Genomic DNA, 18,414 nt, shown 5'->3' with positions numbered 1-18,414 from the left:
TAATGGCAATAATAGTCCCCACAGATCTATTTTTCCATGTAGAATTGTCCGAATATACAAGCACTAATTATGCACATTATTTTAAAAGATAATAGCATTAATTTTACAGCTGGGGTGGGGGAACATGCATTTCGGTGGATAACATTCCTTTCCAAATTGACAGCAGGAGGTGAAAAAAATGCTGACTTTTCCAACCAAATATTACCTCTTACTCCAAGCACACAATCTTCAGAGCTCCTAAAAATCTTAGGTATTGATTTTCTGTGATGCCAACTGCACTACCTTCCTACTTCTCAGCCTGAAAAGGCAGCAATCCTTGCATAAGCCTACTTGTCACCTTTTCTTTCACCTTGAGACTTCCACTTTTATGTAAGCAGACACTGTATACATTGAGGGGAATTTTTTATGTTCTCACACTATTTTGTGGGCATTTTCTAATGCATTCTGCATTATCATCATAAGAAGCAGAGATTGTCTCTTCAAGCCAAGTTAAAAATGGAGAGACGACAAAGGTAGCATGACTTGTCTGCTCTCATTCCAAGAACCAGTGATGACAAGGGAGGGGGTAAGAAAAACAGACTTATGCTCAACATTGCTGATTATAAGAGAAATGCAAATCAAAACTACCATGAGATATCACCTCACGCCAGTCAGAATGGCCATCATTAATAAATCCAAAAATAACAAGTGCTGGAGGGGCTGTGGAGAAAAGGGAACCCTCCTGCACTGTTGGTGGGAATGTAAACTGGTACAGCCACTATGGAGAACAGTTTGGAGATACCTTAGAAATCTATACATAGAACTTCCATATGACCCTGCAATCCCACTCTTGGGCATCTATCCGGACAAAACTCTACTTCAAAGAGACACGTGCACCTGCATGTTCATTGCAGCACTATTCACAATAGCCAGGACATGGAAACAACCCAAATGTCCATCGACAGATGATTGGATTCGGAAGATGTGGTATATATACACAATGGAATTCTACTCAGCCATAAAAAAGAATGACATAATGTTATTTGCAGCAACATGGATGGAACTAGAGACTCTCATCCTGAGTGAAATGTGCCAGAAAGACAAAGACAAATACCATATGATATCACTTATAACTGGAATCTAATATCCAGCACAAATGAACATCTCCTCAGAAAAGAAAATCATGGACTTGGAGAAAAGACTTGTGGCTGCCTGATGGGAGGGGGAAGGAGTGGGAGGGATCGGGAGCTTGGGCTTATCAGACACAACTTAGAATAGATTTACAAGGAGATCCTGCTGAATAGCATTGAGAACTTTGTCTAGATACTCATGTTGCAACAGAAGAAAGGGTGGGGGAAAAAATATAATTGTAATGTATACATGTAAGGATAACCCCTTGCTGTACAGTGGGAAAATAAAAAAAAGAAAAAGAAAAAGAAAAGAAAAACAGACTTGCTTCCTAGGCTAATGCCTTAAACCAGTTGTTCTTATTATGCCTTTTAATTTTTTTTAATTTTTTATTAAAGTATAGTTGATTTATAATGTTGTGCCAGTTTCTGCTGTACAGCAAAGTGACCTAGTCATACATATATATGCATTCCTTTTCTTCTATTATCTTCCATCATGGTCTATATCAAGAAATTGCATATAGTTCCATATTTTCCTGTGCTATACAGTAGAACCTGATTGCTTAACCATTCTATATGTAATACTATGCCTTTTTTACATTAATAGTATCACCTTTTGTTCTGTCCTTTTCTTCTATTCTGAAAACTGATTCCATATGTTCCATACTATCATATGGCAATAAGTCTAGGCCTGTAGTTTTCACACAACATTTTAACATTAAAAAGTTGTTTTTCAAGCTAACCCTTTTTGGAAGACCAAAAAGCAATGAAAACACACAATGAGCTGCTCTAGCTGGAAAATAATAGTGTGGTGTCTCAGAGGAACCCTGGGGACACCTTCACCTGGGGTTCCCAGGGGGCTCTGAGAATCTGTGAATTCCTTTGAGTTATCAGCAATGTCAGGGAGAAGCTAGAGAAGGAAACCATACTTTCCATCAGTCTCAAAGGATCCATGATTCCAGAAAGATCTAGAGCAGCTACCTCTGTGTTCAACATGAGACTCATGATCCTCCGAACTTGCTGCAGTTTAGGAATCTGCTCCTGACTCAAACCCCAGTGGTTTTGTTGAGGTCATAATGACTCCACTTTTGTTTGTTAAGTTCCAGAAGATCAGATTTTATAGCCCAAGCATGGGCTTCTGTTAATATAATGAGTGAAAAGATAAGTAGAGTCAACAAGCTACCGTTTTACTCTAGGACCTTAAAAACCTACCAAACCCTTCTGAATTAGCTCATTTCTTAATAAAGATATTATCATAGTCATGTATTCACCTGCTCATTATTCATCCATTTGATTAGTAAATACGGAATGCCTACTCTGTGTCATGGATTGTAGCAGTGAATTAGACAGATACAGCTTCTGTCTTCAAGAAGCTTACAGTCCATTGAATGCATATATTATAATTACATTCAATGATCATGCAATATATCCCATGTGTTTCATTTGGCACATCACATGCATTATCTCATTTCACAACAGTATTGTAGGTAACCATCACTTTCTTTTATAGTTAAAGAAACAGTAGAGTACATGCTGAAGTGGTGATGGTTTAGATCCTAAGTAATCTGCCTCTAGGCTCTGTATTTATAACCAATACTCTCTATTAGAAGCACGTGAAAGTAAATATTAGAGAACCTTCTGAAATATAACGCATTTTGCCTGTACCCTGAGCCATAAAACTGGACCTGCCTATCCCAAATACCTAACTAAATGTTTCTAGTCCAAGAAATATTCCTTCTTTGTCAGGCTGTCCTGGAAGGTGCCTTTTTTAAATGTTCAGCAGAAATGTCAGATACTCATCAGTCTCAAACATAAGACTTCATTTCTAAATGGTGTGATTAAAATTAAAACAAGAGATTTAAGAGTAATTGTAGACAGTCCCCCACAGCACCATTAGAAAGTATGCAAGGGCTTCCTGTAAATCCAACCAGAAAACACACTTTAAACAATCTCTGTGTCATCTAAGGAAACATCACCACTGGAGAGTAATAAGGGCTCATTAGTGACTTGTAATTGTGATTATCTGGCTTTGCTGTGTGTCCATGGTTATGTAGGGTTGCTGAGACAGTACAATAGACGCTGAGAAAATCAAAGGGATGGTTAGTGCTAGAAACAAAAATACTTGCTCCCCCAGTATAAAGGCATGATGGTCACTAAATGAGGCCACCTGAGCATCTTGTATGGGGACTTGAGATCAGCTGAGCTCCTCCCAGGGCTGCTCACCTGGGGCTCAGAAAGGAGCTGAGTTGTTCCTCACGGAAGAAATGGATAAATAAAGGAAATGTAAAACAAGAGGGATAACTTTTCCAGCCTGGAGTCTAAGAGGAAAAAAAAAAATCTTAAAGTAAAAAAGGGGAGAAATAAATACCTGGGTGCTAAGAAAAAGGGATGCAGTTTGCCCTTGGCTTTCCCAAAAGGGTGAGCTAAAAAAACACTCTACCTTTTCTGACAAAATCACTGATTCTTAATAAAAAGAATGATTCAGAGCTCACCAGTCTCTAGCCCTTAAGCCTGCCAGGTCCAAGCCATCTCCATCACTTCATTCTCCAACACTTACTTGCCATAACTCACTCCTAAACACTAAAACTATTACCCTTAAGGCATTCATGTTCTTTATGGGTAAAGAAAGAGCTGCAGTTGAGTCCTCACAAAAGTTGCCCAGGAAATCCTTGAATCATCCTTGTTTTGGTTTTTGTGTGTGTTTGTATTCCTCTTGGTATGCATAGCATGAAAATTTCAATTTGCAGAAGGATTTAATCAACAGTAAATGTTTTGAATCAGATTAAAACACAAATACTTTAAGAGTTATGTATTTATTCTGTCCTGCTGGGTGCATTTTATCGTGCTTCTGAAGGGCAATGCAAAGCCAAAGATGCTCTAATGAATTCTTTGCAGTAGACAGGCATGTTAAGGGTTAAGAATGATGTGTGTTTATCCTAAAAATCCTGGATTCTTCCTCAGAATGTGCCCTGTTCTCCTTGACACATCAAAAATGGGAAATCATCTATGAGACGGTTTTATTTGTCTGTGTTTTCAGGACAGCACATTTACATACTCACGAAGGCAATCAATATAAGCAAACCCAAGTCTTCCAACAATCCTTAATTATATGGCTAAGAATGCATATGTATTGACATGTAATACTTGTGTTTCTGCCGTCTCTCCCCCCACCAACCCTTTTGGGTTGACATGTGCTGAGACTCTTTGAAAGTGGTAAAATCAAGAGTGTAACAGGCAAATGCACAATGAGTTGTTAAATGTGATGGCAAAATAAAAAATTTTTTTAAAGCTTCAGTCAGTGTGATCAGTAAAATTTAAAAAAAAAAAGAGAGAGAGAGAGAGAGAGAGAGAGAGACAGCCGGCAAACTGTCTATCATGTGATGAAATTTGACAGTAGGGATTATGGCTTTGATGGACCAGAACAGCTAATAGAAGAAGCTGACATTTTTGAAACCCTGCTAATTAAGGGTTCCTTCCTTAATATTAAAATAAAGTCTTTGTCTGGGTTTTATGGTTGGAGAATCAGGTGTTTTCATTAATATATGCCAGTCAGTCTTAATAAGCTTGGAGGGCAGAGGAAGTTATTATTGAGTGACCTTCTACAAAATAAGCATGTTGCTAAGGGCTCTAACCCTGCCCTGTTCAGACTGATGAATCTCATTTCCAATGCAAAAGCTTCACAAGAAATCCAAGTATTCTCTGTGCAATCACAGAAAATAATCCTTGTGTCTCTTGTAATGTCCAGAATTGCCACTTACTACACTACTACTGTACAATGAATATTACAATACATATTATTTTTCTAGCACAATTGTCTACATTTCTGAATTGCCCAGAATAGAAAAACTTATTGTGAAGACACTTGTATTGAAAAGTCAGCTCATTTTAATACTTTTCAAATAGTCATCTACTCTGTTCATGAATTATAATGCTCAGAATACATCTGACAATACTGGCTTTGAAAAAGAGATATGTCTATATTATTACATATTCATTTTCAAATAGATTTCAAACAGATTTTAAACCATTCATTGAAATTCATTGAAATGATAAATTCACAGTTGGATTTTGATTGACTCTTAATCCAATTTTACTTTTGATAAGTTTTCACCTCTCTCTTCCCACCCACCCCCAACCTTTCTCAACCAAGATATTTTTTGTTCTTCTGTTGGTTTTGAAAGCAAAATTGATAGTGTATGATAAAATGTGAAGGTTGTGATGACTATATGGAAAGCTTGTCAATAGATTGGTAAATTGAGTTAAAATCAGAAAAGCACCACACAAGTAATTTGTGTGGCTAATTTCCAAAGTACCAGTGTCTATTTTCTGAAAGTCACATTTATTATAACTGACTGTTGGTTCATAACCCAGAGCAAAACTTTGAAAGAGTCTTTCAGTTACTGAGCCATACCACCATCTCTTGATGACATGGAAATGTACAGAAAGTCAAGTATTTGGTATTGAGGTTTTGTGGTTGCCCAGTATTAACTAGCTGCTCCTCAACTTGATCTTTCAGCACATCCTAGGAAAAGGAGTTGGATAACACCTCTGTTGCTAGACACAAGGTCAGGTAAAAAGACAACAAACCTACCAAAGTCTCTATGAAGAAGGAAGGAGCCAGATTAAAAATGGCAGCATGCACCATGGGTTTTATGCTCACCCCTTGAGAAACAAAAAACCATTCAAAGAAGATGAGAATCTCAAATCCAGAGCTTTAATATGTGGGGCAAGAAGTTAATTCAAAGTGAGGCAATTATTTCAGTCCATAACAATGGGGTAAAAATAGTCTTTGAAACACAGACTGAGAAGAAAAACAAGATATGAATTTTCTGATTGATTTCTTAGCTATTTATTGAGGCTGTTCTTCAGTATTTTAAAAGAGAAAAGAAAAAGGTAAAGGATACTAGTGGAGATCCATCTCAGGGCTAAAATCAATCACCTAGTTTTTACTGATCCTCTACCTAATGCCTTCCCAATGTCCTATGTTTAACCCCAAAGCACTGTAGCACAACACCCTGGCCCTATAAACTCCAATGTGTTAACATCCTATCGTGGCCACCATCTTTTAAGCAAAGCCACTTGTCCCTTCTCATTCTCCCTTCTGAGTGGAACCAGCATGGGACTTGCTGTCCCAGATACTTTTGGTTCACAACCCCCTCTGGACTCATTCACACCACTCTCAAAATGTGGAGAGAACAAGTGACTGATACATATTTGATGGACTAAGGTCTTCTAATCAAATTATAGATTAAATCTAAAAATCCAGATCTTCTGCAGTAAAGCCATTCTTCCATCTCCATTTTTTTTTTCTTATGTCTCTCCCCCCCTTTCAACATCATCTTCCTGGTATTCTCCTCCTTCATGTTCTGCTACTCAGGGAGGCTCTGGTTCTAGAGCAGCACTGTCCAGTAGAGATCTGCCGTAAATTGTGTGCGTGATTTTAAATTTTCTAGTAGTCACATTTTAAAAAGTAAACACAAACAAATAATGAATTTTAATAATAGGATGATACAGTTTATTCTGACATACCCAAGTATTATTTTAATATGTAATTAATATAAAATAGATTTTGCCTTCTTTTACCTCTACTAAATCTGAAATCTGGTATGATTTTTATACTGACAACATCTTCTAATTCAGATGAGCCCCTTTCCAGCTGCTCAGTAGCCACCTGTGGCCAGCACATTGGACAGCACAGCCCCTGAGAATATTTATGGTTCAAGTGCCAGGGTGTCTGAAAGCCCTGACATAAAATGCCGAATCATATGTGTGTTGTCAGAGCATTTTCTGGCGAGACAGAATGTGGAGTTTATTGGATTTGCAAAAGGGTTTGCTCTTCCCACCAGGCTTCCTCCCCCAATTTATATATTAAGAAACACAGTGCTGCTTTTAGCCTCTGGAACAGCTCATGTCTTTTGACTCATTTTCTCTAACTGCCACTTCTATTTACACTCTCTATTCTAACAAGACTAACTCTCAGTCTGTTATTAAACACTTGTGAATTTAACTTATTCCTTTAAAATAGCACCTAGAGAGTGCTCAGGGTATTGACTTACTTCATAGAAAAAGAGCCTCAAACACTACCACAGCTGGTAGTTACAGTAGCCAAAATAAAATAGAAGTATATTTGGCCTTTTTCTTACAGTAATTCACTAGGAGTAAATGATACACTAGACCCTCAGTGCCCACATGGCATTCAGGAAGTCCCCAAAATGTGCTGAAACATATCATAGGGAACGTGCTGGAAGGGTCAGTAATCACAGCATAGAGAATTTTATTCCTTCCTGTTCTCTTCATTGTGTTATAAAATCCAAAATTAATTCTTTGACATATATACTAACCACTCAATTCCTACAGTGCTAAAATATTTTTGTGCAGCTTGTAATTTTCTTGGATGGGTTTTTTCAAGACCCTTCATGGGGATGTGGAAGAGGAGAGCCATTTGTTTCAAATATAGTGGCTATGGTATTAACGTAAGGCTTCAGTCTAAGAAACAGGGTGTCAGATGAACAAGATGAACAAGATCTTTCTCTCTCTCTCTCTCTCTTTTTTTTTTTCCCCTATGGTCACGCCCATGGCATATGGAAGTTCCCCAGCCACAGATTTAAATCGAGTAGCTGAAATCTACACTGAAGCTGGGGTAACCCAGGATCCTGGCCGGGATGGAACCTACACCTCCACAGCAACCTGAGCCGCTGCAGTTGGGCACTTAATCCACTGCGCCACAGCAGGAACTCCAAAATCCTTCTTTTATTTTGCTTTCTTTTAAATAAAAATTTCTCTTGAGGTGTATAACCACATTATCTTTGTTAAACATTTGTTTTGTTAGTTTTTATTTTTCTCTCAAGGCACCACTTAAACCTTGTGACTTAGCTCCTGGTGAGAGTCAATGGTGTTAATCTTCCAGCATAGAATAGCCCCTTTGAAAACATTCAGGGGTAATTCATTATATTATTTGTGTGGGTTTTATTAGTTATTATTGTGTGCATTAAAAAAGTTTTAGTCATATAAACCGTATTGTTTTCATGTGGCTAGAAAAAAATTAACCTTTGTAACTTTCAAAAAAAAATGGAAAAGTCCACACCATAATTATTATTGTTTTCCTTATCCATTCATCTTTCTTGAAAATAAAAGGGCTATTCAGAATCAGGGAAGATTCAATCTGAAGTTTCAAACTGAAGATTCAAAATTGAAGTTAAGTTTCAATCTTAACTTACAAGCATTTGCTACTTTTTCTTGTTCCTGTGACACCCTGCCCCCCCCCCAAAAAAAGGAGGATACAATTCATGAGAACAATTAAACAAAAATTGAGATATATTGATACTGAAGTCCAGCTATGCATAACATGCATCTCATTGTGTATCTAGATTTAAATGGCAAATACTGAACCATGTAAAATTTGAGGATAATGGATTAACTATGCCAATATCAAGTATCTTATGTTGATTGGTCTCCTTATCACCAAGGTAATAAAGAAGGTTTGAAAGTGACATCTTACTATTTGTTTGATCTTCAGAGAAGGGACATCTGACTTTGGTTATTTTTAAGATTGTCAATGCTTCTTTCTTGGCATCATTTCACTTTTTACTATGATGTAACTTCCAATTGCATCCTTTTTTCCTTCCCAGCACTGTGATAAATACTAAAAAGTTGGCCTTTCCTGCCCTATACTTTAAAAGTTCAAAACTAAAGGCACCTTGTAAAGCAGGGTTTTAAAATTTCTTGATTTAGTCACTTTCACAAATCCCGGGGCTCATTCCTGTGATGTAACTAACATCCCCTCAGTATTGTGGCATTCTCTAGGTTCTTCTTTTAACTGGTATCTCTTAATGAAAGGAAGAGGAAATTGACACATTAAAACTATGCTAAAACCATTGTTTCCATAATATGGGGGTGATGGAGGAATACCTGAACCATGATTATAAGAAAAAATGAAATTCAGCATATAATTTATTTCTTAAGCAGAAAAAAAAGTAGTGGGGGAGATCCAAAGTCTGGATCTGTTTTATACACAGAATATTTCTAGAAGTACTTAAATATGCTGGAGTCTGAGTTTCTGTAATGACCTATCCAACACTTTTGAAAACATGGCGATCAGTGTTAACTATTGTTTGATCAGTTTAACTATTGGTCATGATCATCTGAGAGGCAGATCTGTTCCAAGTAACTATCCCTACATATTAATCAGTATCTACAACTTGTTCTTTATTTCCTCTCTTGTTCCATTTCTCCACCAACCTGCATTTTCCCTTTTTCTCTCTGAAAACTAAGAAATCCACTGGATGGAGCTCCCATCATGATTCAGCGGAAACAATTCTGACTAGCATCCAAGAGGACACAGGTTGGATCCCTGGCCTTGCTCAGGGGTTAAGGATCTGGCATTGCTCTGGCTGTGGTGTAGGCTGGTAGCTGTAGCTCTGATTCAACCCCTAGCCCAGGAATCTCTCTATGCCACTGGTGCCATCCAGAAAGAAAGAAAAGAAAAGAAAAGAAAAGAAAAGAAAAGAAAAGAAAAGAAAAGAAAAGAAATGAATGCCACTGGAATTATCTTCTGAATCAAATTTCAGAACTACTTAGGCAGTATTCTTTGGATACCATGGTTGCAGATTCTTGAGTCAGGCACTCCAAGAGTTATAGAAAAGTACAGGAGAAACAAAAAATGTACTTGGCCTCACTGATTCCCAGAGGAGTTGAAATGTTTATTTCTGAAGATAAAATAAATACATGGTATGGTATCTTTTAGCTCAGATTCTTCTAAGGAAGGCTCTGTTAACATATCTGCAAGAAGAGAGTGGATTCATTCCTTATTTGATGACTTTGGAAGGATTTTTCATTCTGCCTCATTGTTCTGCTATAGAACCTTTCTTTCTTCTTGTTCTACTAATTTATACATGTATTTCTGTAACAGACCCAATGCTTTTATGCGTTTTTCTTCAGATAAGTCAGCAAATACATAGAATGAGACAGAGCAGTAAAGAACATCAAGTTTCTGTCAAAACAGTTCATAAATATTCAGTAGAGTTCTGCAATACGTAGGAAGTTATGAAGATGGCATTAAGATACTAGTAAATCCTAAGAAAACCTATGCTAATCAAGCTATCACATCTTATTATGTTTTATTCTTTTATCACTTTACTATCCCTCAAAAATATAAATGTAACCCCCCTCCCAAAAAAAAAGAAAAACCTACAAATCCTAATCTGCCACAGTAAAATAGAATTTCCATCTTGTCCCAGGTCAGGATTTTCTAACCAGGGTATTAGAGTCTCCCCATAGATCTGAAAGCCTTACCTGGGAGTTAGATTTTCAAACCACTAGCCACTAACATAGTCTTCTCTCAGACAGGACCTTCTGTCAAATACTGCAGGCCTTCCTGTGGGAATGGGACCTGGCTGCAAAAGGACTCCTGCAAAAGGGCTTATCCAGTAGTACCTCCTGTCCCCTCAGTAATCTCTTCTTTTTCCCCCTCAGTAATCTCAGTGCCTTCAAGATGTTTCAGACATTTTTGGGAAAAAAAAAACAAACAAAAAAAAAAACAAAAAAACAGCATCTTCTAAAAGGTTTAAGAAATTCCACCTTAAATGGCAGGTTTGAATGACCTTTCTTATGTGCTAAAAAAGAACTTGGTATAATTCCTAAGACTGAATTATATAGAGAGAAAGAAAGAGGTTTTATCATCTTGCTTTATCAAAGTATGTATCCTCTTCAGTTATTCCAATATGGAGACAACTAACCATCTTGCTCCTTGTTCCTCATTTGCAGCAAACCCTTTCAATCAAAGGAGTACTGAATTCAATGATTTGCTCTGTGGGTACATCACTGTAGTTAAAAAGTATTTGCTTACCGCAGGGGGCCGAGCAAAGGCTACTGACATGCTTGCTTGATGTATGAAAAGACAAATTAGTCCCCCATCCTATCTACCAGCAGGGTACAATGACCCAACATGAAAAAGTCAACTCAAACCACTGGATAATATATTTACATTTTTTTCCTAGGAAACTTCAGAGTTACCAAATCAACTGTGTCTAGTGTGCAAATTGCATGCATGCTAACAGAGTATGAAATAAATTTGAGGAAGGCCAGGTGGTTTAGCTCGACTGTGTGGGATGGCACTAGTGGCTATGGCTTATCCTAGAGAAATCTTAGGCACTTTGCATGGGCAGAGGTGAGGAAGAAAGGAGGTGAAACAAAATGATGTTTCTGGATATGACTGCTTATTACTCATTGCCTCTCTCTGGCCGCTTATACATTCTCAGCTGTTTCCTAATGCAGTGTGAGAGAGAAATTATTCTTTTAGAGTCACTCACCTGGAGGTGGACCAAGTGAGCAAGGCTGGAAATAGTTGTGCTTACTTTTCCGTCTTGTGCTAGGGAAACAATGCAGATTCCCATGAGTCGGTTTCTTAAGTTTTATAAATAGCACGGTTTGTTCATTTTTTTAGTTACCATATAAAATGATTGAGTTTATTATAAAATGAAGAGATTCTCACATTTGCCTTATCATGTAACTTACACTAACTAGAAGAACACACTCTTGGGGGCGGGGGGGAATGCTATAGCTCTCCATCATGTAGATCATAATCATAGAGCAAAGATAGGACCAATAAGGAAATAAAGGAAAATACCAAAAAGATATAGGACCAATAATCAATGTAAAATGAAATTTCTCTAAATTCCTACTCTTGGTGATATGAAGGTATAGTTAAAGAATGAATAGTTTTTTATGAAACTACATGAAAATTGAGATAATGAACAAATGAACTAATCAGCTAACCACAGTTCTGTCATAAATTGGGGGGAGGGGGAGCAGTTATAAAAGATGGCTGTTCCTAAAACTTGCTCTTTCCCAGAATCCATAAAACCCTATCCTCAGGTAAACTCAGTTGGCTTCTGTTGAAGGTGTAGGTCTCAAGGCACATGGCAAATACTTATAGGGAATGAATATATTATGCTGTTATATTTTAACTCATTTTAGAATAGTAAATAAAGTTATAATAATAATACCAGAAATAAAAGCAGCCAATCTAAACTCATCCAAATCAAGCATAGATAAAGTAGATTCTTTAGGCCTAAATTGCTATCTGTTATTCATTCAGCAAATGTTTGTGATTGACCTACTAATCCTACTTCTCAGTGGGCAAAAATGTTGGAGGAGGGTATCTAACTATAGTAATATTGGATTGAAGCTCTATTTATTTTCTTTCTACTTCATGAGCTAACATGAAGTAATGTCTGCTCATCAAGTAAAAATTCCCTACTCTGAAATTCCGCAGTCTATTTTGAGGCACAGAATTTAGTGCCAGGTGAGTTCCAAGTCTGCTTACCTAGTCAGTCTTCACAAGAGAGAAAAAGAAATCACACAAGGGGTTCGTGAGAAAAGAGTAAGCCAGTGGGCTTATAGCCCTGCTTTACCACCAAACACCCAGGTAAACTTGAACAAACATTTTAACTTCTCGGAACCATGAAGTTTTCACCTATTAAATAAGGGGGTATTAATAGATGATTTTTAGGTCTCTTCCAGCTCTAAAATCTCGCTAAGTGAAGTTAAAACACTATGAGAAATGTTGAAAGTGATAGATAAATATGACGATGATGACTAAGGCATATATATGTACATAGACTTCTGTCTACCCCCATATCTGTGTCTGTTTCGTACACTTGCTTTCGTGCTTTCTTTTGGCCCAAGAGTCCAATGGCAAAGCATACTTAGCCCAGGAGATTGCCAGGCTGCCAGCTCTCAGCCTCCTCCTTACATGGTGCTCAGTGTTCTCTCCTAAAAAAAAGTGAAGCTACATGACAGAGGAGCTTGGACATCCCTGCTAAGCCTGTCTGACTGCAAAGATGTCACCAGAGAAGTGGTAGGTTGAGCCCAGCAGACTTTAACCAAATATTGGCCTTTTCTATATTCAGGTTCTTCTTCTGTAAAGTGGGCATCATCCTACCAGTTCAATATATTGTTATGAGGACTAATCAAAGAAAACTATGATAAGTACTTGTACACAGTGGTAGATAGCTTCCACTGTTGTTATTGCTGTAGCAGAGGCTCAGAGCATGCATCCCCTGATGATTAAAGAGATATTCCAAAGTGACTACAAACCCTAAAGATTTTCCACCAAAGTTACATGGTAATATACATGCCTATATCCATTCTTATCCACCAAACAGTGGTGACAATAGCAGGCATTTTGTAGTGCTTATTTCTCACAAGGTGATTTGCTCTGCATGATTTCACTGGATTTTCAAAATTAGGTTGTGAGTCACATAAAGCAAGTCTTGTTTCTATCCCAGTTCTCAGGCCACTTCCTTGCACCATCCTAAAGTGTGGCACTCCAGAGGATGCCATCCATGTAGAATATGAGTGGCACTCCCATAGCATCCCACAGAGCAGCAGTAAAGCCACTTTCAGAATAGGAACCTGAAACTCAGAGAGGTTAAATCAGTAGTCCAAGGTCACAGCAGCACAGCAGAGGAGGAGAAGATGCTGATCTCCAACTCCAATTATCACTCCAACTATTTTGTATGTTCCCCTACCCTGTGCCCTTGACCACAGTACATATATAAAGACTGCGACAGGGTCAGATTTTTCCACCAATATACCCCAGAGTCAAATATAGGATGTAGAAGTTGGCAGTGAGAATTTGACCCTGTCACTGGACTTGTGACTGAAGGAGCAAGTCCTTCCTGTGTCATAATGTGATGCGGCCCATTGTGACTCAATCTTGCTATAGATGCGCTATACTCAGGACATTATTTTGTGGAAAGGAAGTGCTTGTCTAAGTAAATCAGGCTGTGAAGATAGCAGCCTGTTCCTCCTCGCCATATGACTGGCTTACATGAATATTCAAGAACCAGCACCCTTAAAAATCTATTATATCTCCCACCTGTGTTGTCATCTTATCACAATCTGTGGCCTGTGCCAAAAGGCACATTGCAGTATTAAAGAAAGACTCAGAGTTTGAGAAAATTGACAGAAATATTTATTAAAGTGCTGCAGTTGGACTCCATGCAAAATGAGAGTGACTTCCTCATGCTCACTAATCCCCAAACAAAATAACCATCAAGAAATATTAAAACACACATTTTATTAGTTTCATTTAATTTCTTAATTGCTCAAAGTCAGTTTACCCATTTATTGCTGTGTGAAATGCTTAGAGGCAAGGCGCACATTAAAGGGATTATTTCCATGTAATCCCTCCCTCCCAGAGGGTAGGAACTGATCGCTTATGAATCCTGATTTACACTCTGTAACAATCGCAAATGGAGGAAATAGTGTAAAATGATAGAGTTGGTACAGGAGAGTGTAATTTAATAGCACAGAGAAAGTATCTCATTTTGGGTAAAAGTTACAAACGCCTTTTTCAGGAAGAGCTATTAACCAAACTGAATTTAGCCTTGTGTTGTTCTGGCTCTATCTCTGTTAATTGATAGATGCTGAAGATGTGTAGACTGGTAAGACTCTAATCAAATTGTGTCTGGGAGTCGACGTGCTCATTTTCCCGGGCCTTGGAGTTCTGGGGCTTAATCATTGCTCTGAGTATTCCTCTCGCTGTGACAGTGCGCCCACCTCCAGCCTTCCTTCTTGGCAGGAAAAAGAGAGCAGGCACTTGGGCAAAATTTGGAGGGATGCTGCCAATTACACAGGAAAGGCAGAGGAGGTAGGAAGGGTTCAAGGTAAATATCTACCAGGAAACTTGTGAGAGTTTGAACTTCTGGCAGCTTCGGTGGCACATCATAGCTGGCCTGAGACCATTAAACTCCAGAGGAATGGGAAACCCATTAGTGACCTGGGAAAGAGCTTTTTCTTGTTCTGTTGCATCTCTCTCCCTGTCGTAGTACCTATAACCCAACATTATTTTAGGACCGTTATTGCTGTTCTTGGAAGGAGGTAAGAGTTACAGCAGCAGAAGAGTACAGAGGGAAGGCCAGTCCTTACCCGTGATTTCTGCCCGCTCAGAAAGCACAAGCCCTAGACGGGGCCCATGTCTGACAGCACTGAGAAAGGCAGTGATAACCTTTCGGGCTGGCCCTTTTCTGATACTTGATATTCATTCACTACCTTCAGAGTATACAAAATAAAACATTTCTAAAAAGCCCTCAAGGAGATTTGTACCATGTAGTTTATTAGATTGATGGCAAAACAAGCTGATACCAGCAGAAAAAAAAATGGCTGCTTCAGACCCCAGCTGACCTCTTTGGCATGGAAAATTCTCCATATGATTACAGAGCTAATGAGTAATATTTAATGAAAACATTATGCCTTTGCATATATTTGTAAGCAGCACTTCTTCCATTTAAATTTACATAGAAATAAGCTGATGTGTATAAATACACACCCTGGAAAGCTGTGTATTTTAAGGAGAATTCTCATTTACTATCTCTGGCTATTTAGCTCTACAAAGCTCAAGTTTCTCAGTAAGAAAACTGTAGAATTCAGTCAATCATCTGGTTGACACCAAACGTGCAAGTCTCTAAAGATGTATGGCTAAAACAGCTGAACTCAGGCAGATTCATCCGCATTTCATAGAATGTTTTGACTTTATGCAAACAACAGTGTTCGACAAAACTGGGCTAAACAATTGCTAAATAAACACATGTGAAAAAAAAGTCTTTCAATCACAAGCATCCTTAAGCATTTGAGGATAAAGACTTTGAACTAGGATTGTTCCTGGGGGCTTCCTAGATTTCTTTTTCTGCTCAGAAGCTGAATCACAGCAAGGCCGAATTTGAAAAAACGAAAAGCCCGTGACAACTCTCTCTCCCACTCTTCTTTCTCTTCCCCCTCTAGGTGGAGCTGACAGGCAGCAGCGTCTTTGACTATGTCCATCCCGGAGACCATGTGGAGATGGCAGAGCAGCTGGGCATGAAGCTCCCGCCTGGGCGGGGTCTCCTCTCCCAGGGCACTGCTGAAGATGGAGCCAGTTCAGCGTCTTCCTCCTCCCAGTCGGAGACCCCTGAGCCAGGTGGGACTTAAAATCCCAATGTGTGGGTCGGTGGGCTGGACCTTTGCCAATGATTGCAGTCACGTTGCTGGTGAGAAGAGACTCTAAATAGGTCTAATGGTATTTAATAATTCCATGCAGCTTTCTGTCCTGTGCAGTAATTAGGTAAGGAATAGATTTGAAAATAAGAAGACATTTTAAAAAGTATAATCCAGAGATCTAATTTCAGTTGAACCATACATACAGAAGGTACCAGTTCCTTCAGTTTCTCTTTCAAATTAATGGAAGGAACAGGTTCAGATTGGAAAAGCCCTCTTCCTTGTCCTGTTACCATGGCTAAATGTAATGCACTTATTTATTATTCAGTAAAATCTACGGCAGAGGCTTTTTTAATATTAGCTGGTAGAGAATTAAAAGTATTAGGGGCTTGCAGAAATCTTGGTTTTTCTTTTTTTTTTTTTTTTTTTAAGCATCAGAAGGTACTTGAAAGATGTGAACAGATAAATTAAGGCTAAAAAGAAAACAGAAATGGCTACATTTTAAACTGCCTTTCCACCCTCAGTATTTAATTAGATCAATTGTATAGAGGAATGAACAGAGGTGACATTTCTCATTGGGATTCCTTCCAGGACTCTTATAGACTTTGCATTCAGAATGTTCCCATTTTCATTGTGTTGTACTGATGATAATTTAAGTATTAGGGGAAAATCCATTTATAAATTAAACAAAATGACTTGATATCCATCAGTCCCCTAGTTCATCAAGCTGTTCAAACACGGGGAAGATTGGCTGGTCGGCCTGGGTCTTCCGAGAGCGCTGGTAATTAGATCTGCGAAGGATTTATTCTTTGCTGATTGGGGCTTTAAATTAATTGAAGTTCCACATTTGTGGTTTTGTCCTTTTTGTACTTTTTTAGAGGAGATATTTCATATTCTTGTGTGGTGGAGTGCTTGGCCAAGCAGCAGTGGTTTAAATGTTAATTTTTCTCATGAGAAGTTTAAGATTTTTAATGAATCAAGGCCTGATTTGAAGTGCAAAGTTTTATTTGCTTACTTGGGAAATTATTTTTGCACTCTAAAGATGTTTGTCCTTTACTTGATATGTTGTTTTAAAATAGATTTCCAACACGAAAGCATTTGATGAAAGACAAATGGAAAACCTATCTTAACATTAAAATCATTCTAGATACTTCCAAGAAAATAATTTGAGCTGCTTAGAAACAACCACATTGTGTTTGCTCAAAAAACTTATTTGTCTCTTTTGGAAATATTTTAATTCCATCTAGAGTCAATCCATGTTTCCCCATTTAAGTGAACTGTGGCTTCTAGGGCATTATTTTGTAGCATTGGTGAGCATCCTTTGCCAGGGAGCCCCATGCATGAGAAAAAGACTATTTACGACTACTCTTTACCATATAAACATAAAAACAGTTTTGTTCCAGCAGGTCAGGGAGAGTCCTACATTCCTATGCCATAGCTCACTGACTTCACTGAGATCCCTGTACCTGCTCTTTAGTCGTTAGAATATTCATATCTGGGCAATTATTTGAGAAGCAGCACATGAAAACAGTTCTCTACTCATTCATTCTGGAGTCCATTGGGAAATTAGGGTTGCTCATGAGTCTTAAGCACTCAGTGTGTAAGAAGTCTAGTTTATAAATCTCAATATAAACTGAGACCTTGGGAAAGTGGACATTGTTTCTCTGAATTGCAAACCCTCAAGAAGAATCTTCAACAATCCTTTAATCCACCTCCAATTTATGCAACCATCCCTTTAGGGCAAAACCAACAGACGCCCTTCCAATCTCTGCTTGAAACTCATTCCTGATAGGAAGCTGAGGAACCCATGAGGCCTCCCGATCCATTGGTGAGCAGCTCAGATACAAACTTATTGCTCATATGGAGCCAGAATCTGCTTTGCTGCAACTTTTCCCCCACGGATCCGAGGTCTGTCCGCTGGGACCATATTTCACACATACTCCTTCCTCCTCATCATAGCCTCTCAAATACATGAAACCTCTCAAATATATGAATACATCAAATTCTTCCTCCCTCCTTCCTTCTCTTTTCCAGGTCCAACTACCCTCATTCTACAACCATTATTTAGTGGCATGTGGCCAACATCCTCAGCATCCTGGTCACCCTCCATCTGTTGGTGACCCTCTAAAAATGAGGTTCTGAGAATTGAATGCAGCTTCTAGATGTATTCTGATGGGTGCAAAGCAGAGGGACTGTCACCTTCTCAGTTGAGGCTCCTGTACTCCTATTGTGTAGCCCAGGTTTGAAGTAAGCTTTCTTGACAGCCAGATTCCCCCTGGTGATTTATACTAGCTTGGTGTCCCCCCAAACACATGTTAAGGGTGACTTGTCC

General features: G+C 38.5%; 1 protein-coding gene across 28 annotated transcripts in view; it reads left to right on the top strand.

Annotated features, from left to right (window-relative positions):
* The window catches only part of NPAS3 (neuronal PAS domain protein 3), an 876,069-nt gene that overhangs the window by 731,308 nt on the left and 126,347 nt on the right, over window positions 1-18,414 (top strand). For all 28 annotated transcript variants that reach the window (XM_084969006.1, XM_084969005.1, XM_084969003.1 and 25 more), the window contains one exon: window positions 15,891-16,065. In XM_084969006.1, the coding sequence (XP_084825132.1) occupies window positions 15,891-16,065 (175 nt within the window). The remainder of the gene's footprint in view (window positions 1-15,890; window positions 16,066-18,414) is intronic.

The sequence above is a fragment of the Sus scrofa genome, chromosome 7, assembly GCF_054392235.1.
Source record: "Sus scrofa isolate SSC_HxYL_T2T_F1_AM1 chromosome 7, Sscrofa_HxYL_maternal_Yorkshire_Landrace_v2.0, whole genome shotgun sequence".
In the NCBI taxonomy this organism is placed as follows: Eukaryota; Metazoa; Chordata; class Mammalia; order Artiodactyla; family Suidae; genus Sus; species Sus scrofa.
This window is presented reverse-complemented; position numbering and strand designations above follow the sequence as displayed.